General features: G+C 42.9%; 1 protein-coding gene across 1 annotated transcript; it reads left to right on the top strand.

Moving 5' to 3' along the window:
• Nucleotides 1–1,221: 1,221 nt before the first annotated feature.
• LOC136581834 (hatching enzyme 1.2-like) lies at nt 1,222–25,760 on the top strand. The gene is made up of 13 exons (XM_066582465.1): nt 1,222–1,281; nt 2,414–2,438; nt 4,285–4,356; nt 4,440–4,574; nt 6,589–6,706; nt 11,014–11,192; nt 12,834–12,915; nt 13,765–13,892; nt 16,733–16,848; nt 18,531–18,756; nt 22,288–22,406; nt 23,400–23,622; nt 25,672–25,760. The coding sequence occupies exons 1-13, from the start codon at nt 1,225–1,227 to the stop codon at nt 25,683–25,685; spliced, it is 1,494 nt and encodes a 497-aa protein (XP_066438562.1). The 5' UTR covers nt 1,222–1,224; the 3' UTR covers nt 25,686–25,760.
• Nucleotides 25,761–25,963: the final 203 nt, after the last annotated feature.

Genomic DNA, 25,963 nt, shown 5'->3' with positions numbered 1-25,963 from the left:
CCCCTTCCCTCCTCCGCGGCCGTTGTCAGTCTGCTATCGGCACTCCTCTATTACTGTCTGCAGTAGACAGAACAAGCCGAGAGCAGACTGCCTACTGACAGCAGCACGGAGGAGTGAGGGAACTTACTGCATAGCCTGCGGGCCACAGAAAATGAGGCCGCGGGCCTTGTGTTTGACACCTGTGCTCTAGACCATAATGTGCTGCTGACAATGTGGTGATACTCTGGGAATGGTCGGCCATACTTCCAACAAGACAACCCGCCTTGTCACACATCCAACGCTCTTTTACATTGGTTTGAGGATATGGATGTTCCATGATTGGACCTGCTGCACAGAGTCCATCCTGAACCTACTGAACATGTCTGGGATGAACTGAAACTTGAGGTCAGTAGATATGAAGAGCACATCTTCTTTGAGAGAACTTGCCAGACGTTTGCTGGATGAATGGAGGGAAATACCAGCTGAAATGTATCAGACATTAGTAGAAAGTATCCCACGGAGAGTATCTGATGTCATTAGGGCCAAAGGAGCCCCACTAAGTATTAACATATAGAAATAAATACTACTTCTGATACTTACTCAGGTGGCCAATTACTTTGGGTTGGATAGTGTATCACAGGTTGGGAACCTAGGATTAACTAGAAGCGGGTTTTGAAAGGTGAAATTGGCTCAGGTAACGTCTTAGAGAGGGTGTTAAAAGTTGTTATCACTGAGGATGAATGGAGGTAATAGATGAGAAGGTAACAGATGGTCATTTTTGGTCTTCTTTCTATTAATCAGACTTGAGCTCTGCTGGAAATTGTAGTTCTCACTCTCATTTCTCGGATGCCCATTGCCTATAAGAAGGGATTATGAAGGTTCCTCGCTGCACCATCTTCTTGTTCTGGATGATCTGCCCAATGCCAAGATGTCCAATGTCCAGAGGGAAAACTCTCATTTCTTGCACAAATATGCAAATCAAACTTTCCAAAATCTTTCCTATGCCATGTAGATAATAACGCTAACCGTTCTGATGATGGAAACACCTTCATGACTGGGATATTTGTTTAAGCCAAGGTCTTCCAAAGAGTTGTTAAAAAGTGAACACTGTGCAGTGAGTGCCAGCATGCTTATCAATAAGGAACCTTGGCAGCTGGTAGGTGTGCCCGTATATCAGGGCTGGCAGGAGGCGGCCGGTATGGAGAGACTGATCCTGCAGCGATCGCTGGTAGATGAAGCAGAACGATGCACAGTCGTATCCCCATCTGGATCTTGCTTCTAGCACTTTCCAATCCTCTTCCGGTGAGTACGGGGTCATGCAACCCTCTGGGAGAGTAAAGGGGTATTTCTGTCTTTAGCGCCCTCCTGCTGCAGCGTTTTTTTTTTTTTCATTTTCAGGTTTCCTCCCTACTTTCAAAAAAATGATAACTTTTTTTACTTTTCTAGTGACATAAAGTTATACGAGACAAGGTGTACTTTTTAAAAGTACAATTTCATGCACTATATATAATATAATGCAATTGCGCCATTCTTGGAGGGCAGGGGCGTAACTAAAGGCTCAGGGGCTTTAATGCAAAAGGTGAGCTGCCCCCCCCCCCCTCTATCTGTATCTGTACCCGTACCCATACCTAAACCATGCTGCACAGAGACATAACTTGAAGCTTCTGGGCCCCAATGCAAAACCTGTAACAGGGCTCCCAACTATAATGCTTTATTCATAGTACTGGGCTCCCTATATGGAGAAGAGAGGCCTTATGGGCCCCCTAAGGCTCCTGGGCCCGGGTGCAACCGCATCCCCTGCATCCTCTATAGTTACGCCCCTGTTGGAGGGTTATCTTTAGGCCTTTAGATTCCTTTTTTTTAAAAAAAAATTGCTCTCTCTCACATCCTTTGCTGCCACAGCTTTTTTTTTCATCAGTGCAGCTGTATGGGGACTCGTTTTTTACAAGGTGACCCATAGTTTTCATTGATACCATTTTGGCGCACATATGACCTTTTTTTTTAATTCTGACTGCATTCACCATGCAGAATTAACAATGTGATATTTTAATATTTTTTTTTTTTGTGTGACTAGAAAAAGTTGGGTTTTCCTTATTTTTAAATATTTTTTCTAAATCATATAAAAAAATGTAAAAAAAACCCTTTATTTTACGTTTTTCTTTAGTCCCCACAGAACACTTGAAGTTGCAATTGTTTGATCGTTCGCAAACACAAATAGGCCCCATTCAATATAGGCGCACATACACAGTGCGCATTCCCATTGACTTCTCTTGGCTATTACATGATCAGGCGCAGTTTCCAGCCTTCCTGGTTTAAAGGGTTCCAGAAATGTCCAAAATAATAATGAAGTCCAACCCAACGGGAATTGTAAGTTCTATAAACTTGATTATTAGTATAAAGACTCTTACTATTCTCATCTTCTTTTACTTTGCAGCTGACAAGCAGGCTGCCGTTAGATGGTGAGTTGTTGGGATCTATATTACACAGCAGCTAATTGGTTGTACAGAATGTGACCCCATAGACCATAGAAGTGATCCTGTGTGATATAATAGTTCATATATTGAAAAAGGCCGCTCTTATCAACTATCTGTTATTCACACATTGTGGCAAAAATACACAATATCCCGCCAATCTTTGCAAAATCACTGCATTTTGCAATGATTTTGCAAAAATCGTGCCAAAAACAGCATTATTCCCACACTGTGTGAATACACCTTCATGAGTCCAGGTAGCCGGCTCAGGGTTGACTCAGCCTTCCGAGGTCGGTAAAATGACTGGGAAAGGCAATGGCAAACCACCCCATGGCACGTCAGTCATGACTCGGTGCTTGCACCAGGGGGCTTTACCTTTACCTTGCTACCTGTATCCCGGGTAGTTTGGGGCACAGAAACTCGGACCGATATTATGCTTGTAAATTTGTCATCATGCTCACTGTCAGTGCATTGTGATTTTCAAGAAAGTTGTATCGCATCGCTGAACATAGGATTATCACGCATGTGGGATTAAAAAAAAAAATCGCATGTGTTTTTAGTAGGAAAGATTTTAAATTGCATCGCCCCCACATAACCCTTTTATGTACATATAAGTGCGATGTGATTTTCTCTTTCTCATCCAATGGAAAAAAAATGGGTGAGATTTTTACAGACTTGTAGAAAAATGGAACAAAATATAAGGTGAGAGTAGCGCTCCAAGGAGTACAGAAATCCAATTTACTGCATAAAACATATATGGGTGTAACTTACCCGATGTGCTGCAGAGCCCTGCAAAGGGTCTCTACTAGCACACAGTATCCTGTATAGCTTACATAACAATCCCCAGATATTTCTAGAATCCTGCTGGGCTAAGAAGCAGGAGAGCTGAGCAGATCCTCCGTTTCCCAGACCGGGAACTGAGTCAAGAAAGTTGAATGAAGTAAGAAAAAACGAACCCGCGCTCCTTTATAAAAGAATCACTGGATGGCACTTCCGAAAATGCAATAAAGTCTCTATGTAGACGAAACGCGTTGTACAATAAAGAAGATTGCATTTTCGGAAGTGCCATCCAGTGATTCTTTTATAAATGAGCGCGGGTTCGTTTTTTCTTACTTCATTCAACTTTGTAGAAAAATGGAACATGCTGCGATATTTCTAGCTTGATGCTGCAAGAGAAGATTTGTACATGTAAATAAACCCATTGAAAGCAATGTGGTCTGGTTCAATGCCAGTTTTGTGTGTCGCGCAAGAAACTCATTCATGTGAATGCAACTTAGTGCACTTTCACACGACAGTTTTTGTTTTCAGTTTTTTGTGAGCCCAAACCAGTGTGGGTCCAAAATACGGAAGACGTGCAAATCTTTCCATTATACTTTCTCTCCACTCTTAGTATTGGCTCACAAAAAGCTGGGCATAAAAACTGTCCTGTGAAAGCCCTTATACTGGTGAAGGTTAATTTGTCGTCATCTTAGGAGGTCAATAGAAAGAGGGTATTTAGAAAGAATAGGTCTCTGTGTCATAAACCTTATGGACCCATTCTTGCCAAATAATTTCATTTTTTTCTAGTTTCTGGATCAATTGAATGACTTATGAGAGATCTCTTTTGCATGTCTTAAAGATTAGTGCTTTTTTAGGATGTACTTTTAGCATTGACCTACTCTATTGTCATCCCAAAACTTTTCTAACAAAAGAAAGCCTTGATGAAATGAAGCATGAGAAATTCCTTTAAATATTTTTTTTTCGAGGAAGGGCACCGCAATGGGGGTCTCCTACAGGCCATAATATAACATATAATTAAAAATGAATAAGAAGTAATATAATTTTCATCCATCAGATCCTTCAATACCAAACAAAGAGGAGGAGGAGATTGACGATGTCTTCTCGCTAATATTAAGGTCCAACAGAGGTACAAATGATCCTTTCTTCTCAGAACATACAGGAAAAATTGTGCTCCACCCTATTATGCATATTCACCATACTCTTATTTAGACTCCACAGTCAAGTTGTATCATGGAGATATTGTGATGGACACAAGACGCAGTGCCACAAAGTGCACTGATTGTCTATGGACTAAGTCTAAGGATGGCGTGGTGAAGGTGCCCTACAGTCTAGCCTCGGATTACAGTAAGTGTGGAATCAGTAGCAGGTGTCTCTAATGAGAACAAACAGTCAAGGCCAGAACTGTGACTTGGCATATTAGTTTCTGAGGTTATATATATAATCTCACAGACTCAATAATTTCAAATAGTAGCCAGGTAAAGAGGGGTAACACTAAAAGCTGGGGTGTATCACTGCCCTCCCAAGACCTGGCACAAAAGGGCATGTTTTATGGGTAAGGGATCCCTCCTTTGCTTGCTGTGGGAGTTTGGTAAAGCTGTAGAAAAATGTGGTCAAGTTGAGGCACGCACCCCCCCCCCTTCCCATCCTCCATGGACTTTATAGCATTTGCAGGGGATACTTCAATGGAAGTAAGAGCCTTGAATAAAATGCTACACACCCCCGTACAACCTGTAGCATCACAGTGTAGCAGTGAAATCATAATTGCCTGCTCTTTTGGTATGGCCAGGAGACTCTAGAAACAAACTATACATTAGGTCAGGGAGAGCATGGTTTCTACTTAGGGAGAGAACCTGGTGAGAAGACTTAGGCCCCCTGTCCACGGGCGTTGCGATATCCGCGGTGAATCTCAGCCACGGGAGCAACTGCCCGGGAGCAGGAGTCGGCATACGGTTCTCCGCAGGTCAGCCTATCTGACAGATAGGCTGACCGCGGAGAGTCGGGGCAATTCACAGCATGCTGCAAATTGCCCGTCGCGAGCAGAGAATCGCAATGATTCTCTGCTTGTGGACACGGGGCCGGCGCTTTCCGTAGCAACGCTATGGAAAGCTTCAGCCGGCGTGATTTGCTGGCGAAATCGCTGCCGTGGACAGGGGGGCTTATAAGGCCATACATGCTCCTCTGGGAAATATGCAAATGGAAAGATTGAACTATACCACCTATTGGAAGGCAGTATTCCTGCAAGTCAATGTCAGACCTTTTAACAAGCCTTGTAACAATGACTGGAAGTACAAATCAAAGCCAGATTCTTCTCCAGAAGAAAAGATAACCATGCACAAGCAGACTGTTTTAGGGACTGCAGGGATTGAACCTAGTAAGAAAAATTATAAGGCCATGCAAGTTCTCTGGGAGTTTACAGAGAGCATCAGGTGTGAGGAGACTTATGAGACCATGCATGCTCCACTGGGACCATACCCTTCCCTGACATACATCATAAACCACGTTCTTGTTGACATAGATCATGGGCCTCTCACCTTGCCAAGCCAGCAACCTACTGTACCCTAATGAGAGATCAAAACTGAGAAAAAGTCTGTCTGTACATGGTTGTGTTTTCCTTCTGGGGAAGACTATGGTTTTGGCTTATATTCCCAGTCATTGTTACAAGGCTTGTTAAAAGGTCTGACATTGACTTGCGGGAATGCTGCTTTCCAAGCAAATGCTTTAGGCTGGGGTGTTTCCAATATAAAGGGACGAGACATGTGATAAAAATATTCCTATGGCCCCCTGCACACGGGCAGAAATTCTGCGGCAGGATTTCCCACAGAATTTTCGCCTGTGCCCGCCTGCATAGGATTGCATTAGATAACATGTTCTATTCCTGTGCTGGTCTTGCAGAGGTCGGGCCGTCAGTGGTGACGGCCCGGCACTGCTCTGAGCTGTGTGCTGGCTGGCCGGCAGCCGGCACACAGCACAGAGAGGAGACGCCAGGAGCAGGAAAGCCGCAGGGCTGTACAGGTGCACGGGTCCACATTCTGCTGCGAGAATTCTCGCAGCAGGATCCGACCCGGCCGTCTGCAGGCGACCTAAGGCACACACTATTTATTGCCATTTCCCTGAGGTCAGTGCTGAAATATAGGCAACAAACTGTTGCTAACATCTGTATATACTTATGTTGCTGGAAGCCCCAATGAGCCAGTCTGCGTCCAGCAGGGTATTTAGGGCATCGTACTTAGATATAGAAAAGTAAAGGGAACCCTTGTCCAGGTAAAAGGACAACCCTTATGTAGGTAATCAAAGAGTAATATTCAAGCAGTCCTGTATAGTACATTTTACATAGGTTTCTATATCTTTTTGCTTCCAGGCACTGAAAATAAAAAACTAATTACTGCGGCCCTTCAGACCTTCACAGCATTAACTTGCATCCAATTTATTGAGAGAACCACGGAGAAAGACTATATTAATATTCACTCTGGAAGCGGGTAGGAGTAGAACACAAGAGGTTAATCTATAGACATTCTACTGTCTGAGATGTCCATGGAAGCAGTGCTAATGTCATTCTATACTAATGCATTATTTATATATATATATATATATATATATATATATACACACACACACACACAGTCCCCCTGCCACAGAAGAGGCAACAGTGCTATAGAGAGGCAGTAGAGAGGTGATATTTATATAATTACCCAATAATGTACCAAGCTACATAGAACTTGCTGATCAGAAAAGCTGAATCATTATAGTCACTGTCTTGAGAATTGCACAGATGTCAAGTATAATTTTGCCAGAGATTTTGGCTCTCCAGAGTTTGATTTGGGAACTTTTCTTAAATAAGTCCTGCTAAAATGTGCAGGTCAGGTGGTTGTGAGTTTGCAATTGTATTCAACTGTTGTTCTGACAGGGTGAGTAGACATTAAGCTAAATACATTTACTCAAGAATATAACTACTATAATACTGCTTCCTATGTGCAAGAATATAACTGCTATAATACTGCCTCCTATGTACAAGAATATAACTACTATAATACTGCCCCCTATGTACAAGAATATAACTACTATAATACTGCCCCCTATGTACAAGAATATAACTACTATAATACTGCCTCCTGTATACAAGAATATAACTACTATAATACTGCCCCCTATGTACAAGAATATAACTACTATAATACTGCCCCCTATGTACAAGAATATAACTACTATAATACTGCTTCCTATGTACAAGAATATAACTACTATAATACTGCCTCCTATGTACAAGAATATAACTACAACTACTATAATACTGCCCTCTATGTACAAGAATATAACTACTATAATACTGCTCCTATGTACAAGAATATAACTACTATAATACTGCCCCATGTACAAGAATATAACTACTATAATACTGCCCCCTATATATAAGAATATAACTACTATAATACTACCCCCTATGTACAAGAATATAACTACTATAATACTGTCCCTATGTACAAGAATATAACTACTATAATACTACCCCCTATGTACAGGAATATAACTACTCTAATACTGCTCCCTATGTACAAGAATATAACTACTATAATACTGCCCTCTATGTACAAGAATATAACTACTATAATAATACCCCCTATGTACAGGAATATAACTACTATAATACTGCTCCCTATGTACAAGAATATAACTACTATAATACTGCTCCTTATGTACAAGAATATAACTACTATAATACTGCCCCCTATGTACAAGAATATAACTACTATAATGCTGCCCCCTACGTACAAGAATATAACTACTATAATACTGCTCCCTATGTACAAGAATATAACTACTATAATACTGCTCCTTATGTACAAGAATATAACTACTATAATACTGCCCCCTATGTACAAGAATATAACTACTATAATGCTGCCCCCTACGTACAAGAATATAACTACTATTATACTGCTCCCTATGTACAAGAATATAACTACTATAATACTGCTCCCTATGTACAAGTATATAACTACTATAATACTGCCCCTATGTACAAGAATATAACTACTATAATACTGCCTCCTATGTACAAGAATATAACTACTATAATACTGCTTCCTATGTGCAAGAATATAACTACTATAATATTGCCTCCTATGTACAAGAATATCACTACTATAATACTGCTCCTATGTACAAGAATATAACTACTATAATACTGCTCCTATGTACAAGAATATAACTACTATAATACTGCCCCCTATGTACAAGAATATAACTACTATAATACTGACCCCTATATATAAGAATATAACTACTATAATACTGCCCCTATGTACAAGAATATAACTACTATAATACTGCTTCCTATGTGCAAGAATATAACTACCATAATACTGCCTCCTATGTACAAGAATATAACTACTATAATACTGCCCCCTATATATAAGAATATAACTACTATAATACTGCCCTTATGTACAAGAATATAACTACTATAATACTGCCCTCTATGTACAAGAATATAACTGCTATAATACTGCCTCCTATGTACAAGAATATAACTGCTATAATACTGCCCCTATGTACAAGAATATAACTACTATAATACTGCTCCTATGTACAAGAATATAACTACTATAATACTGCCCCCTATGTACAAGAATATAACTACTATAATACTGCCCCTATGTACAAGAATATAACTACTATAATACTGCTCCTATGTACAAGAATATAACTACTATAATACTGCTCCTATGTACAAGAATATAACTACTATAATACTGCCCCCTATGTACAAGAATATAACTACTATAATACTGCCCCTATGTACAAGAATATAACTACTATAATACTGCTCCTATGTACAAGAATATAACTACTATAATACTGCCTCCTATGTACAAGAATATAACTACTATAATACTGCCTCCTATGTACAAGAATATAACTACTATAATACTGCCTCCTATGTACAAGAATATAACTGCTATAATACTGCCCCTATGTACAAGAATATAACTACTATAATACTGCTCCTATGTACAAGAATATAACTACTATAATACTGCCCCCTATGTACAAGAATATAATTACTATAATACTGCCCCTATGTACAAGAATATAACTACTATAATACTGCCTCCTATGTACAAGAATATAACTACTATAATACTTCCTCCTATGTACAAGAATATAACTACTATAATACTGCTTCCTATGTGCAAGAATATAACTACTATAATACTGCCTCCTATGTACAAGAATATAACTACAACTACTATAATACTGCCCTCTATGTACAAGAATATAACTACTATAATAATACCCCCTATGTACAAGAATATAACTACTATAATACTGCCCCATGTACAAGAATATAACTACTATAATACTGCCTCCTATGTACAGGAATATAACTACTATAATACTGCCTCCTATGTACAAGAATATAACTACTATAATACTACCCCCTATGTACAGGAATATAACTACTCTAATACTGCTCCCTATGTACAAGAATATAACTACTATAATACTGCCCTCTATGTACAAGAATATAACTACTATAATAATACCCCCTATGTACAGGAATATAACTACTCTAATACTGCTCCCTATGTACAAGAATATAACTACTATAATACTGCCCTCTATGTACAAGAATATAACTACTATAATAATACCCCCTATGTACAGGAATATAACTACTATAATACTGCTCCCTATGTACAAGAATATAACTACTATAATAATACCCCCTATGTACAGGAATATAACTACTATAATACTGCTCCCTATGTACAAGAATATAACTACTATAATACTACTCCCTATGTACAAGAATATAACTACTATAATGCTGCCCCCTACGTACAAGAATATAACTACTATAATACTGCTCCCTATGTACAAGAATATAACTACTATAATACTGCTCCTTATGTACAAGAATATAACTACTATAATACTGCCCCCTACGTACAAGAATATAACTACTATTATACTGCTCCCTATGTACAAGAATATAACTACTATAATACTGCTCCCTATGTACAAGAATATAACTACTATAATACTGCCCCTATGTACAAGAATATAACTACTATAATACTGCCTCCTATGTACAAGAATATAACTACTATAATACTGCTCCCTATGTGCAATAATATAACTAGTACCGGTATAATACTGCCTTCTATGACACAAGCAGAACTACTTTCATATTGGTCTTTATTTACTAGAGTTGAATAGTGACAATTTTAAAGGAGCACCAAAACTGGAGTGATCTAACCCAACATCAAGTAAACAGTACCGCTCTCATCCTCAGTCCTAACATCAATCCTCATTTTTTTTAGTACAGCTCTTAGAGTGGAAATGGGTCAGTCTTCTTATGTTTATCCACAAAGGTGTCATGCAGGTTTTTGGCTCCCAGTCAATAGTTTGGGGGCATTTACTTGGCACTTTTCCCACGCACTACTCCTCTTGACTCAGAAATACCGTAGATCAGTGGTGTCCAACCAATCTACTGTTCTTTCCAAACTACTATCCCTTGCATATAACTAGAGACCTAAATTATCCTACTGACCTTTCCTAAGTGGTTAATTAAGACTCCGTTTAAGTCTGTGTTGTGACTTCCATTTACATGCATCATCCTATGGCCTTATAATGGGGTCTGTCAAGTCCCACTGAGGTGCCTATCAAATAGAATAGAATCTGTGATAAAGTCTCCAACTCCAACATAGATGTGATCAAAACATAAGACAGTTATTACATCGTTGTGCTAGACTTTTAATGTTGCATTTTTTCCCATCAGGTGCTGGTCCTCAATAGGGAAAGTTGGGGGAAATCAGCCGTTATCCTTAATGAATGGTGGTTGTATAATGAAAGGAATTGTACAGCATGAGATCGAGCATGCACTAGGTTTTTACCATGAGCAGAGCCGAAGTGACCGTGAAGATCATGTTGATGTCAATTGGCAATACATCAATGAAGGTACAAGCCTTCCAACTTTTGTACCCATGTAAACGCCATTCATCGGTCATAGGAGCATCTGTCACGTTACAGCTAGCACATAGTCAAGTCTTTGCCTGAACACCTTTGTTTCTGTGGGTTCTATACTGACTGATTAGGGTAATCATCTCCTGTGCTTACTAGTACAGGTTAATTAGCCCTGCAGCTGTTAGTGAGGTGTGGCTGATGACTGACAGTTCTGTCAACCAGTCAGCTTCTCTCTCTTCCCTATATAATTCAGCTCTTCCTGGCTGGGAGTTGCTGGTTATTTTTCAGTGTTCCCTGAGCAGTCAGCCTGCTCAGAGCTCCTGTGTGTCTGGCTTCTGTGTTTGGGTTTGTTCCCTGCTAGCATCTGTCTGGTAATCTGTTGTTCTTGTCTTTCAGTTATTGTCAGCCTGTTTGTTCCTAAGTTGTAAGTACTCTTGTTCCCCTCAGACCCCCGACCTGTACTCGTAGAAAAAGTGGGGTCGTCCCTTTCGGGACGGGTGCTCCGCTGCGAGGTGGGTTCAGTCTGAGGGGCTCCATTCATTTTCTCTCATTTCTGTTCGTCCTGCGTCTAGTCACCAGTATAGCAAACTTACACTTCCGTTTTGGCTGCCCTGGTACCAAGGGGGACCTCAGGTTTCCAATGGCAGTCCAAGACAAATGTAGCGTAATCTACTTACCATCTACATTTTCTCCCATGAAATTCCGCCACAGGGAAGGAACGACTCAGAAAATCACTGCCAATGATAGATACTACCCAGAGGTCTCATAAATTGCACATCACTGCATCAAATATACCCGCATAAAACACAATTTATTAATAAGATTTAAAACCCACTTCTCAAAGATAAGGCAATGGTAACAAACAGTTTTTGACAAAGTCAGTAGGTAAGAAGACAGCAGCCAGATATCAAAGCAGCAGGGAACCAGAATAAGCTATAGTCTATAAGTAGTATAATAACAAGCACCCATTATAGTTTAGTAGCAAAACCCAAATGGGCTGTACTCACGGATTGTTGGAAAAGTTTTTTAAACCTCATATCCCATATTCCCGATTGTGAACCACTTGGTGCTAAAAAGGCAGGCAATTCCAAAAAACACTTCATATTGGATGCAACACCGGACGTAATTATCCCTATACTGGCCCTAATAGTTCCTGACTAGAGATGAGCGAACGTACTCGGATAAGCACTACTCGTCCGAGTAATGTGCTTTATCCGAGTACCTCTCTGCTCGTCCTGAAAGATTCGGGACGCGCTGCGGAGCGGGGAGCTGCAGGGGAGAGCGGGGAGGAACGGAGGGGAGATCTTTCTCTCCTTCTCTCCAGCCCGCTCTGCCCCGCTCCCCGCTGCGACTCACCTGTCAGCAGCGGAGCACCCCGAATCTTTCAAGACGAGTACAGCGGTACTCGGATAAAGCACATTACTCGGACGAGTAGTGCTTATCCGAGTACGTTCGCTCATCTCTATTCCTGACCTAACTAGTAGAGACCTTGCCCTGAAAAAAGCGACCCTACTTAGGCAATTGTTATTTAACTAGACTGCTGTGATGTAACTAGATACAAATCTGTTTTGAATCTTCAGTAACTATTATATTCCTGGAACTTTTTACTGTAACTTTCCTCTTATGTTATTGCAGATAATTGGAGTGAATTTAGTAAGGTGGACACAAACAACATGAATCTACCATATGATTATGCATCAGTCATGCACTACGGAAGGTAAGATACTCACTGTAGGTCTACATACTTTCTACAGGGTAAGGGGTTCTACTTTTTCATGGATAAGAGGAAAGAGATTTAAAGGAAGTCTGTCACCGAAATATGGCCCATAAACCACTGCCAACACTAGATAGACCCTATGCTGACTTTTTGGATGATAGACGCCAATCTTTCAGCAAGGAGGGCTGTGCAGAGACAACCAAGACTAGTACAAGCTGCAAGATCGCCCATCAAACAGATTACAGTTAACTTGCATATGGCACACGAGATGTGGAAAAGTGGTTGATTGGCATTTCCTGCTCGCTTATCTGCAGAGGGGTATTCCCATCAAGGATGCCGATTGGTGGAAGTCTGACCTCTAGGATCTTTACCAATCCAGAGGAATCTCCTCCAGCATGTCCCAAAATAGATAGTGGTCTTTGCACATCCGCACCACCATGACAGTCACTTCAATGGGACCACAGGAGAGCTGAATTCAATCGCTCGGAAATCTTCGGTGGTCCCACTGAAGGGCATTGGAATGCCAGAGGTTGCTGGCATTCCAATGCACTTCATTGGGACCTCGACTATCTCCAGCAGTCCCCAGTGAAGTGAAAAGGTATGGTGGTTTGCATATGTGGCCACTGCTGTCAGAATTGAGGGACTCGCCAGTGTGGTTACCTAAGGATCAGTAAGGGTCCCAGTGGTCAGACTCCCACTATTCGGCAATTTGTGTTTACCCAAATTTGCTACTTTTTGCATTCTTAAACATGACCACTAAACATGTTGGCTTCTTTCTAAGATGTTTTTGTGATGCAGTCATCTTGCTTTACCAGTTGATGCTTCAGGATTGTTTCCATGTCCTTACAGGTTTTCCTTCTCTAACACGTCTGGCCAGCCAAGCCTCAATCCTAAACCAGACCAGGCTGTAGATATAGGACAGAGATACGGACTGAGCCCCTTAGATGTCTCTAAAGTGAAGACGTTGTACAACTGCAGTACGTGATCCACTACATACAAACACAGAAACAAGCTCTTACAAATGTATATTGTTTAAAAGTTATGGACCCGTTTGTGGGCATTTTTTCATATAAATACCTGAATTTTGGGCTTACAATCATTTTTGCAATAGGGTTTCATTAAAAATGTTGCACTATTTGTCATCTGCAGCTTCTGCACATCACTGTCTATAGGCACTATCTCAGTAGGAGATCCGTCAGTGAGGCTGGCCTTAGTTTCCCTCTGCTCTCTCCTCTCCTGCACCTTCATATCAGCTAATGTATGACCACAACAAAATTTATATTTAGGTACTTTTACATGGGACGACTAATGGCCAAAATGTTACCAAGCGACCGATTTTGACCAATGGTTGTCTTGAGTAAAAATGTGAGATCTGACAGGGTACTGAGCGAGAAATCTCTCATTAGTTGCTTTGTTTGCGCTCACTGAAATTATGCAACTAATAAGCAAGTTCTTGCTCAGTGTAAACAGACAGTCATTAATATATGAATCACTGCCTGTTCACTGTGAATGGAGGTAGGCTGCCGGAAGAGATCTCTGGCGCGCTCCACCTCAATTTACTGAAAGCGCAGGAGTGATAAGGCTCATTAAGACACAACAATTATAGCTCAAAAGCAGTCTTTTGAGCACTAATCGTTGTGTGTAACTGCACTGATGTCGTGCTGTTTTCGTTAGGCAGTCGCTGATCGTTGTCTTTCAGCATGCTGGAACACAGCGATCAGCCTTATCAGGAGTTCACAGCCGGATACAGCTGATACAGCTGTGTTCTTCATACTCTGCATGGAGCGCACATCTGTATACCAGCTGAGCGCTCCGGGAACAGCCGGGGTATGAAGAACACAGCGGTCCAGCTGTGTTCTGCTTACCCCACTCGGAGCATTCGACTGTATAACAGCCAGGCGCTCCGAGCAGAGAACAGCTGGATGCAGAAGACGAGCAGCCCCGCTTGTCTTCTGCATCTCCCACTCGGAGCGCAAGGTGATCACTCAACGTTTGAGCAATCACCTTGTGCTTAAAGGCACACAACGATTATCGATTAAAAGTCGTTTGAGCGACCTCTTTTGAGCAATAATCGTTGTCTAAATGGGCCTATAATCATTGGGACCACAAGCACCCTTTGCTGATAAGAAGAGAAAAGGGTTGAAAATTAAGCTGTCAGTCCCGCCTCACTGACATATCCTACTAAGGTTGGTTTCACACGGCCATAAAAAAAATCACGCAAGATTTCTGCAATGCGTAACACACAAAGCTCGCAAAAAGATGCACCACAGTGCGGGAAAAAAATTGACCTGTCCTATCTTTGGTCGTTCCCTTGGAACGCATCACCCATTGTTTTCAATGGGTCCAAAAAGCACATTGCCCGGCGTTTGATGTGCACATGAGTGCGTGGCGAGGTTTCCCACCGAAAACAATGGGAAACCCTTTCCAATCCTCCGGCACGGCTAAAAGCCATGCTGGAGTCTCGCAACTTTAATGAAGGGATGGGAGGCATTTTGACAGGAAAACGTGTCGTAACTCCCCGTGTAAAAAGTGTGCTGGAGGGCGCGATACCAGACGGGTGTAGGAAGCCCGAGACTTGGGGTACACTCGCACAGGCGTATGTGTCCCGCGTGCTAAAAGCCAAATTATTTCTATTGGCCATCTTTCATCTGCATTATTTTCATGCACCTGAAAAAAAAAGCAGCAAGTCCAATTTTGGTGCATATTACGTACCAATATGGGGGATGGGAATTTAAGATGCGCAGCAAACATGCATCTTACATGTATGTGTATTACGTGCGTGAATATGCGGGCCACATACGCCTGTGTGAGCAGCATGCTCTATTTTCCTGCGCATCTGCACACCAAAGGTTCCCATGGGGGGGGGGGGGGTGCACAAATGCGAGCACGCTAGGAGATGTGCGATACGCTGCATAATTCTGCTGGGAAAGGAACACATCGGGGACTCTTCAGACTAATTAGCCATTTCAATCTTTGTTACCATAGGCAAATGAACATGCCTTGTGGGCGCAAAATGTGCAGTAGAATACGCTGATGCGTCTGCAAAAAAAGCATTGATTGTTCCACAAAAACGCTATGCTTATGTATTTGCAAATATGCTTTTGCTCGTGTGAAGGAGCCTTTAGACTGCAGTTTCTATATACAGTGATATGTAGAAGCTGCAGAAGACATGGTGCAAAATCTTTAAACAAACCCCATTATAAAAATAATTGGCACCCCAAAATACATGCATTTAAGAGAACCAAAAATCCCCCCCCCCAACATGGTGTCCATAGCCTTTAAATATTTAGAACTCATATACCCACTCTGCCGCTCCTCCTGCATACCCCAAGCCATACATATGGCAGAGAGTCAATCTATACATGGTTAGTCCATTTATTGGAGAGAGTTTTCTAGATTATTCTGTACAGTAGTCACATGACCTCATCATATGACCAGTATAACAAATTAATCTAGTGGAGAAGTTACATGACTGCTGTTCAGAATGCTCTGTATTGAACACTCCATTTAATGTCTGTACAGAAAGCTGCAGCTGCATTCCACAGCTTGTGTCCAGTATTGCTGTTCAGCCCTATTCAGTTCAGTGGAACCGGACACAACCACTGGACAGGTGTAGCACTGTTTTTAGAATATAGCTGCCATGTAGCACTAATTCTGTATAGTCCCTTTAACAGTATAAGCCCATGATATTACACAATATCAGTATCTAATCATCTAGCAAAATTCAGTGGTGTCCTCCCCCTGGATCACAAGTGGTATGGTCCAGTGAAGAGCTGGGACTTAGATGGCCAACTTTCCAATGTTCATCATTTTTCAGATATTTGCAGTTTTTTGTTAACCGGGATCAATGGATCTTTGGACTTTGGGACCTTTACATCTTCTTACAAGGATACTACAAGCTGCGTTTGGCTTGTAAGGGTCAACAGAAATAAGGTATGTATGGTAAACCGATAACTAGTCATCGTGAAGCAATAGAAACTGTTGGGTCTTCAATCTAAATAGTGATGGTATATAAATGCTCTAGTATAACACAACTAGAGTATAGGGCCAACTTTAGGGTATGCCGAACTTGGCAATTGCCCAGTGCCCCAGTTTCCTCGGGGCACACCTAGAACAGGAATCCCAGTAGCAAACTAAAACCTCACAAAACTATTTAGCAGCATATGGTGGTATAGTAATGTGACCTGCAGTATTATATGGGAAACACTGTATATGGCGGTATTCTGTGGTCACTTAAAGGGAGCATTATTTAGCAGCATATCATTTGGGCAATATATAGTGATATGTGGGAGCTGCATATAGAATGGCACTATGCTTGTATTTTATGACCAAAGATACGTGGGACATTCATAAAACATTTTACGCTAGTATAAAAGTCGCAAAATTCTGCGCAAGGCTTGCTTACGTTAAAAAGGGTTGTGACTTTTGGCTGTCTGTGCCAAAAAGGGGGCGTGGCTTATTGGGAGAAGGCATGGCTGCCCTGGACCATTACATTTAAAAGGGGTTTTTAATTCAAAAACTATTGATGACCTATCCTCAATAGTTAAATAGCCAGGGAGCCGCCGCTCGGGATTCCTGGTAATTCACTGATCAGCCATGCCCACTGTCAGTGTAGCGGGCCGGATGTGCATCATAGAGGTGGGGGAGGATGTAGGATGGCTGGTTAGCTTCACTCCCATTGAAACCATTGACAGCTGAAGCCAGCTTTTACACTTCTGGTGCTTCCGCCTCCAACACTGCGGACGCTGTGGGAGTGTACTAATGGCTTCAACTCCCATTGATTTCAATGGGACTGAAGCCATCTGGCCACTTCCCCCACCGTTCCCGATGATGCACGTCCGACCCGCTGCACTGACAGTGGGCCGGGTGATTGGTGCATCACCAGGGATCCCAAGTGGCATGTCCCTGGTAATTATTTATGACCTATCCTGAGGACAGACCAGCAGTCCGGAAAACTACTTTAAGTGTAATTTATCTCAGAACCTGGCGTAAATTATACCATAAATATACACCAGAGAGGAACTGGAATACTTTAGAGAGGAACTGAGACGCGCCTAAAATATATGAAGAGGCTCCTCATCATGTATTAGCCATAATAGGGGAAGTTTATTGTAATTTCAAGCGCCATTCTTAATGATTTCCCCCAGCAAACAATGCGCATAATATTTGAAGAAGGTCAGGAAGGGTATCATCACTCCTTAAGGAGAGCACCTAGAAGGTGAGTGAGGATTCTTACAAGGCTATGCATGCGCCTCTGGGAAATATATGCAAATAAGAAAGATGGAACAATACCTTTGCAGCACCACCTATTATATTTCCCAGAGGCGCATGCATGGCCTTATAAGTCTCCTCACTATAAGTGCCAACCATTGTGTGCCAGCAGAAATAATATTAAGACTGGTATTTGAAAAACCCGTCTTAATAAATTGCCCCCGCTATCTAAAAATGAAGACTAAAGACCTCCTCTAGCCGGAGTGACGATTAGGGGTTGTATTAACATGGATCACCAACTAGAACAGCTCATCTTGACCGACCAATATTGAGCAATCAATGCTTTCCTAATTTGTGCTATTTACAGTACAGAAGGATCTGAATGTCTGTTCTGTGTCTTACAGGCTGTCTTGCAGTTCGACAAATTTAATGTTTCCACCTCTGCTGAGTGTACCGAGTATCACGTTACTGTATATGACGGACAGAGCAAGACATCCCCTGTGCTAATCGACAGGATGTGTGGCTCTCATGAGCTCCCTCTACTGGTGGGGTCTGGGAGCTCCATGCTCGTAGAGTTTGTTTATGAAGTTCCTCCTGCAGCCATTGACTTAAAGGCTTCCTATGGTTTAGGTATTTGAAGCAGAAAAGTGTAGCATAAAGTATATATTATACAGTTCTGTGGCCCTGCCGGACGTCAGCATGCTCCAGTAAGACTGGTCTACAGTTTAGGGGCAGAACATCTTTATTACTCAACATATACCAAGTTTTTCCTCAGCCTGTGCCGGATCTGGGAGGTCAACAACTGCAGATCGTTACAAGAGTCCCAGCTCAGTCCTATACAGGTCTCTGTAGTCCTTGTAGCAGCCTAATAATAGGTTTATTACAGTAGGTGCACCAAATTTTCTATGGCCGACCCTGTATAACGATAACAAAGGTACTCGAAGATTAAAAGTTGGGCAGGTGCCAACTTTCTATTATGCTTTTTATTTGTCACCTTTGCATGTCTAATTTGGCCTGGAGGGGCGTCCCATCCATAGAGCACACTCCCATTGAAGTAGCAACTTCTATAATTACACAGCCCCTAGAAGAACTTGTCGCTTTGCTGCAAAACTCGGCATGCAGTTACATCTCAGGCAGATATACAAATGATGGGAGTTCTGGTGATTAGATGAATGGTCTTTCCTATATACCAAGGGTGTTCTGCAGCAAATACAATAATATAACCACTAGGGTGAGGAGGCTAGTATTCAAGGACTGTGCTCGCCACAAACAATTGGGTTTGGACCAAAACCCATATTCAGTACTCAGGTGACAAGACCGTTTAAATGTACGGCAGTAAACCAGAGGCACTAAAACTGGTTCCTCCCTTGGCCTATAAGAGGCTCTCGGAGGCTCCTTGTGTGTAGTGACCTCTTTTCCGCTTGTGTAGAGCTTGTTGACCACTAGACGCCTCTACGATGCAGAGAAGAGATTTCACCCCGTTACCAGAGTCTAAGAGGCATGTGAGAAGCTGGATGGTCGTATCGATGAATTGTCCCCCACCGGACCATTCTGACCAGACTGTTAGGAGGTGTTGGGACCAGTGGATGTGTGAGGGCACACAAGGTAACCGGGCTGAGGACCCCCGACAGACCACCAGTAGAGAGAATCTGTCAGGACTCAAACCTGGGAGTTCCCGTGCTACAGCCGGCGCTGCTTCTGATTGAGCTATCAGTCCTCTGGATAGCTCCCCTATTAAACCTTGTCCCTGTTCCTTGCTTCCAAGAGGCATTTTCCAGCCACACACACAAGGGGGTCACAAGAATGTCTCCACAACATTGTCGCACTTCCATGGCTGCCCGGTTGCCAGATTTATCGTCAATAGAACATGTATGGGATCATCTGGGATGCCAAATTCAAAAGCCTACGAGTTTGCATGATCTAGAGGCTCAATTATAGCAAATGTGGAGAGATATGCCGCAGAATACCAAACAGAACCTTTATCACATCTTGTATCCAAGCTAGAGGCGGTACAACAGGGTACTAGAGCCTCTATGCACGCCCATATCACATCTTGTAGCCAAGCTAGTGGCGGTACAACAGGGTACTAGAGCCTCTATCAACATTACAATCACACAGAGAAAGTTTAATTCCATCCTGACTTCTAGGGAAGGGATAGTTTTTGACAAGGAGTATATATGCAAATCTGCATGGTAGGAATGGCACTCTTTATTCCCATTGACATGGAGCAGTTATTGTATATGCATGTGACATACTGTAGTCGGCATTACATACGTGTTCCTATATCGAGCAGTGCTGCTGACAAATGATGATTTTAATATCTGTATTAGGGTGGACACCCACTGGCGATATTTTCTTTCTTGCGTGCGAGAGCACGTGAAAACTCTCGCCTCGCAGCGCAAGAAAGACGCCTACATAAAACAGGCATGTCGCCAGTGTTTTTAATGGGGCCAGCGGCAGCAGTGCTAGCCCCATTCAAAACATAGGGAGAATAGCATGGACTTCTGCCACAGCTGTCACAGCTGTGACAGCTGTGGCAGGAGTTTCCTTCATCCCCACGGGAATGAAAGAATCCTCTGCCACAGCTGTCACAGCTGTGGCAGAAGTCCACAGCATGCTATCCCATTGCTTTCAGGAAAGCCCCGCAGTATGATTATCGGGGAAGGTCTTGAAATATAAGCCCTTCCCCGGTAATCATCAATAAGTGGTAAAAAAAAAAAAAAATTACCCACCTCTCCGCCACTCAGACGCATCCTCCGGCTGGCTCCCCGGCACTGCGGTCCAGCACTTTCAGCAGGCGGGGATTTAAAAATTCCCGCCTCCTGAAATGGCTGTGCTGATTGGCTGAGGGCTCAGCCAATAGCAGATAGTGCTTAGCTATTGGCTGAACGCTCAGCCAATGACAGATAGTCCTTAGCTATTCATTCATGAATACCACTATCTTAGCTATTCATGAATGAATAGCTAAGGGCTATCTGTCATTGGCTAAGAGTTCAGCCAATAGCTAAGCAGTAGCTGCTATTGGCTGAGCCCTCAGCCAATCAGCACAGCCCTTTCAGGAGGCGGGGATTTTTAAATCCCCTCCTGCTGAAAGTGCTAGACAGCAGTGCTGGGGAGCCAGCCGGAGGACGCGTCTGAGCAACAGAGAGGTGAGTAATTTTTTTTACCACTTATTGATGATTATCGGGGAAGGGCTTATATTTCAAGCCCTTCCCCGATAATCATACTGCGGGGCTTGCCAGAAAGCACTGCTTTCAATGGCATCGGCAGCAGTGCCGATCCCATTGAAAGCAATGCGATAGCATGCCGCGGACTTCCGCAGTCCCCACGGGGATGAAGGAAACTCCTGTCACAGCTGTGGCAGAAGTCCACGGCATTCTCAATTTCTTTTCAATGGGGCTAGTGCTACTGCCGCTGGCCCCATTGAATAGACTGGCGATATCCCAGTGTGATGCCGGTTTTTTTCTCGCACTGCGCTGCAAGACTTTTCCTTTACTCTCGCAGCGCAGTGGAGAAAAACGCCAGTGGGTGTGAGCCCTTAGGCCTCCATGTGCTGTATGATTTCTGCACAGGTTGCACATTGGCACACATTAGCATGCCCTAGTTCTCATCCGTGTTATGGACAGGAATGGGACATGTGATTAGTTTTTTCACCATCGGTCCGTGAGCATAGCCGTATAGTCAGTCATGGGGCTTGTTACTATCTATGGATTAACACGGACAGCACACGGCCCCAAATATGCTAGTGTGTCGAAGGAATTAAAGAGTACCTGCACTTTCCCCTTTGGAGCGCTCCTGCTCTGTTGGCCGTTTTCAGCTCCCTCAGCAGCTGAAGTCGGGCCCCAGATGTGCTATATAACTGCTATATGTGGCCCATCCCTAGTCCTATTAAAATTATTGGAGCGCACCGCACATGCACAACTGCTGCTCCATTCAATCTACTCCTCACTGTGAAGGGTGTGGCAAGCCCACGGTGATGAGGAGGGGGTACACAGAACCCCTATTTTCAGGAAGCAGTGAGACCCCCCCCCCCCCAATTAGACTTTTATCACCTATTCTATGGATATTCAGATTATACCCTCTTTATGTTTCCTGTTATATTTCTTTAAAGGGATATTATGAAGTCCTCCTTTTCATATTTAGCTATTCCCTTTCTCCTAGTGGACTGCGGTGGTACATACACCACCGATAACGGCACTATCACATCTCCCGGCTACCCAAGTCCTTATCCCAACCTGTCAGATTGCATCACCACCATATGGGCTCCTGAAGGCTATCAGGTAAGATATATTATAATCACTTAATTCCTTACATATTCTGTCCCACCAGTCCCTTACAACAGTTTCTGTCCATAATAAAACTTAAAGGGGTTCTGCAAGAGTATAAAATTGATGGCCGATCCTTAGTTCTGGCCATTAGAATCAGATCACTGAAGGGTCTGACTCTCTGCAACATCGTTGATTGGATGACTCAAGATGGCCAAGCACTTCCCATTGTTCACCAGGCACAGCTGTATACATTTGGAAGTAGCTCTGTCCTGTATTAAAGCTCAGTCCCATTCACTTGAATGGGACTGACCTGCTCTGAAATGTAATACAAGGCGCAGCCTCTGCTAAAATTACGGCACTGTGCTAAGTAAGCAATGACTGAGAAGCAGAGTTGCTGGAGCATGGGGACCTCCTTCAATTAGCTGAACTACAGGGGAGCCAGAAGTTGGACTCCCATGAATTTCATATTAATGGACTATCCTTAGTATAGTTCATGAATTTTGTAAGGCTGCAAAACCCCTTTAATCCCTTTCTTGGGTGCCATTGTTGGGAGCCAAGCCAGCTTTATAAATAGTGGGTGTTGGCTGTCTTTGACAGCCGACACTCACCTGCAACATCCGTGATCAGGAATAACACCAATTGCATCTGTTAACCATTTGAATGTTACGGTCAATTCTGACAGCAGCATTTTAATGTCCCAATTCAGATGTCCCATGTGATGAGATTACAGGATGCTGCTCAGGTATCATGGCAGCCTGGGGCCTTTTGAAGATCTGCCATGATAGTTTGCTTATTAACATATACTTGTGGCAAGTCTTAATAGAATACCTGTCAAAATACAGTATACTGCAATACTATAGTATTGCACTACACTGTATAAACAATCAAATGCTTGTAAATTGAAGTCCTGAATGGGGATTAAAAAAAAGATTTAAAATGCCACCCGTAATGCCATAGTCATGTAATATATAATATAATAATATATAATAATGCTGACATCAACAGATTGTCCTGAACTTTACAACTTTCGAGATGGAGTATTCCAGCACTTGCCTGTATGACTACCTTAGTATCCACGATGGGGGCAGAACAGATTCGCCAATGCTGGGCACATACTGCTGGAGTGGTCCCAACTCAACCATCATCTCCACGGGGAACGCTCTCCTGTTAAGTTTCCGCACTGATGACTGGTTTAACCTGTCCGGCTACATGGCGAACTATTATTTTGGTAAGAGTTGATGGGGTGTTCATTTGTAGATAAGATGGGATGTGTGTCCAGCAGTTGTACTAATCCTGTCTATGCATCCAACCTCACGATGATAAATTTGGTGCATCTTGCTAGAGGCGTGGACAGGTTTGTCTGTCTTTACACCACCCATTGGTTACTTACCTTGTGGCAAAAGTTTGCACCTAAATTTTGCTACAAGTTGGAGCCTCTCCCCATTTCTGTTAGGCTACACCCATGACTCCCTACAGTCCTGGGTTTGGCGGAACAGTCCCAGATTTTGGAAGTTGTTCTGGCAATCTGCGAGGCAGAAGACATGTCCCACAGGGGCAGCGGGGAATGGGGTAAAATGAGAAAGAAACAGCCTCTACTTAGCCGTTTCACTCCCCTGAACGCCCTGGTCTCCCACTAACTACTGGGTAGCACAACCACGTAACAACTAGCAATCACCTACCAACACCAATGCCGGGTGTAGTAGGCACGAGACACTACCAGTAAGTGAATGGGGAACTGGAGCAACACGGACCAGAATAGTAGGGGGAGAGAGGCGAGTATATATTTTTTTCGGTATAACAGGGGGCCTTATTACTGAAGCGGCATTATTATAAAAGGGGCATTATTAATAGTTATAATGCTCCTGCATTCCCTTTAAGTGGGGGCAAGCAGGGCCACTATTATTGTGAGAGGGATACTTAGGGGCACTGTTACTGTGGGAAGGGCACTATTATTGGCTTAGCATAAAAGGGCCTGACCTATCAAAAATAAAAACTTGCCCCAGAATCCCCTGGTTGAAGGTTCTGTTTTATAATGGAACCGCTGCATGCAGGTTCCAGTGCAGATGTGAACCCGGCCTAATGTGGTCATGTGCATGAAGCCTTAAGTTGGTCATACATTTAAGACCATGATAGTCCATGGGGATTATTCGTACGAATGATCCCACCAACAACAATAATGAGGATTGTCCATGGAGGCAAAAGGTCCAAAGTGGTGTAGTCATATGAAGTAGGTAATACTCACTGGCCCTTGCTACTCCTGTTCCTCTGGTGGCCGATCCCCGTTGGTCTTCACTTCCGGGTGGAGCCAATTACTTGCTCTGCTCTAGTGGTCACATAACCCTGTGTCTAGACAAGCACTCGGAAATGAAGACCAGCGGAGGAACAGGAGTGTTGGGGGAGCAGGGCAGAGGAATTACTACTTTAATGTTATCATAGACTGATTTGACCATTACAGCAAATGATCACTGAGGTTTCAGCAGATCATACCATACACTTGAAATTTTGACCAGTTGGACAATTTTTCCAACAGGATGGATCAGATGTTTGATGGTCTGTCATCGTGAATAATTGTTTGCTCCACTTTTTTTTGTGATGGTGCCCGGAAAATAACCAAAATTTGCTATTTTGGACAACTATTATCTTGTGTATGGCCACCTCCACCTTTAGGGTGCATTCACACGATCGTATATCGGCTGGATTTTCACGCCCAGCCGATATACGTCATCCCTGTCTGCAGGGGGAGGAAGCTGGAAGAGCCGGGAGCAGTGCACTGAGCTCCCGCCTCCTTTCCACCCCCTCTCCGCCCCTTGTCACTATTTGCAATGGGAGGGGGCGGGGCTGAGTCCCCAGATGTAGCTCTGCCCCGTCCCGTCCCTCCCATTGCAAATAGTGGCGAGGGGCGGTGGAGAGGAGGCGGGATCGCAGTACACTGCTCCCGCCTCTTCCAGCTTCCTCCCCCTGCAGAGAGGGACAACGTATATCGGCTGGGTGTGAAAACCCAGCCGATATACGATCGTCTGAATGCGCCCTTAGACCCAGGGCTGTCCCGTAAAATTGTCAGCCCATCACCAGACTGACAATGGAGAGTCCCTTCTCGGATGTCACCTGTGCAGCATCTCAGTGGATTGCGTAGTCCGAAATATGGCACGGTTACATTGGGAAACGCCCAATAAGGAGCTCAGCTATTTAAAGTGAACTCCCCTTTTGTAAAGTTTGGATTGATTGTTTTGCATGATTTTTTATGATTCTCTCCAGTATTTGATTTCCTGTCTTTCAGTGCAATCTCCATAGACATACCATCTCCATACAGTCACGCGCATTTCAATGGAAGACAGCCGCTTATCACCGCTTATCATAAAAACTGACGCTTTTTCCAGATCCTCAGAAATTCACTGATTCTAAACTGCAATAAAAAAAGAAATGCTTTCCACTGTAATATGATGTATCAGTTATGTGAGAGTTGAGATACATATTGACTATTCCTAGATTGTATCAGGCCTTTCATTGTGTTCAAAGGGGAAATCTGGGGAGAAAAAAAAAGGCCATTGAAATCTGTGTTGAATAAGAAC

This window comes from Eleutherodactylus coqui, chromosome 11 (genome assembly GCF_035609145.1).
Source record: "Eleutherodactylus coqui strain aEleCoq1 chromosome 11, aEleCoq1.hap1, whole genome shotgun sequence".
Lineage (NCBI taxonomy): Eukaryota > Metazoa > Chordata > Amphibia > Anura > Eleutherodactylidae > Eleutherodactylus > Eleutherodactylus coqui.
Note: the sequence above shows the minus strand (reverse complement) of the source record. Positions and strands in the feature narration are given on the sequence as shown.

Coding starts and splice junctions, on each gene's coding strand:
- LOC136581834 (XM_066582465.1), top strand. CDS start 1,225: ATGCACAGTCGTATCCCCATCTGGATCTTGCTTCTAGCACTTTCCAAT. Junction 6,707..11,013: donor AATATTCACTCTGGAAGCGG/GTAGGAGTAGAA, acceptor TTTTCCCATCAG/GTGCTGGTCCTCAATAGGGA. Junction 13,893..16,732: donor GAAGACGTTGTACAACTGCA/GTACGTGATCCA, acceptor ATCATTTTTCAG/ATATTTGCAGTTTTTTGTTA.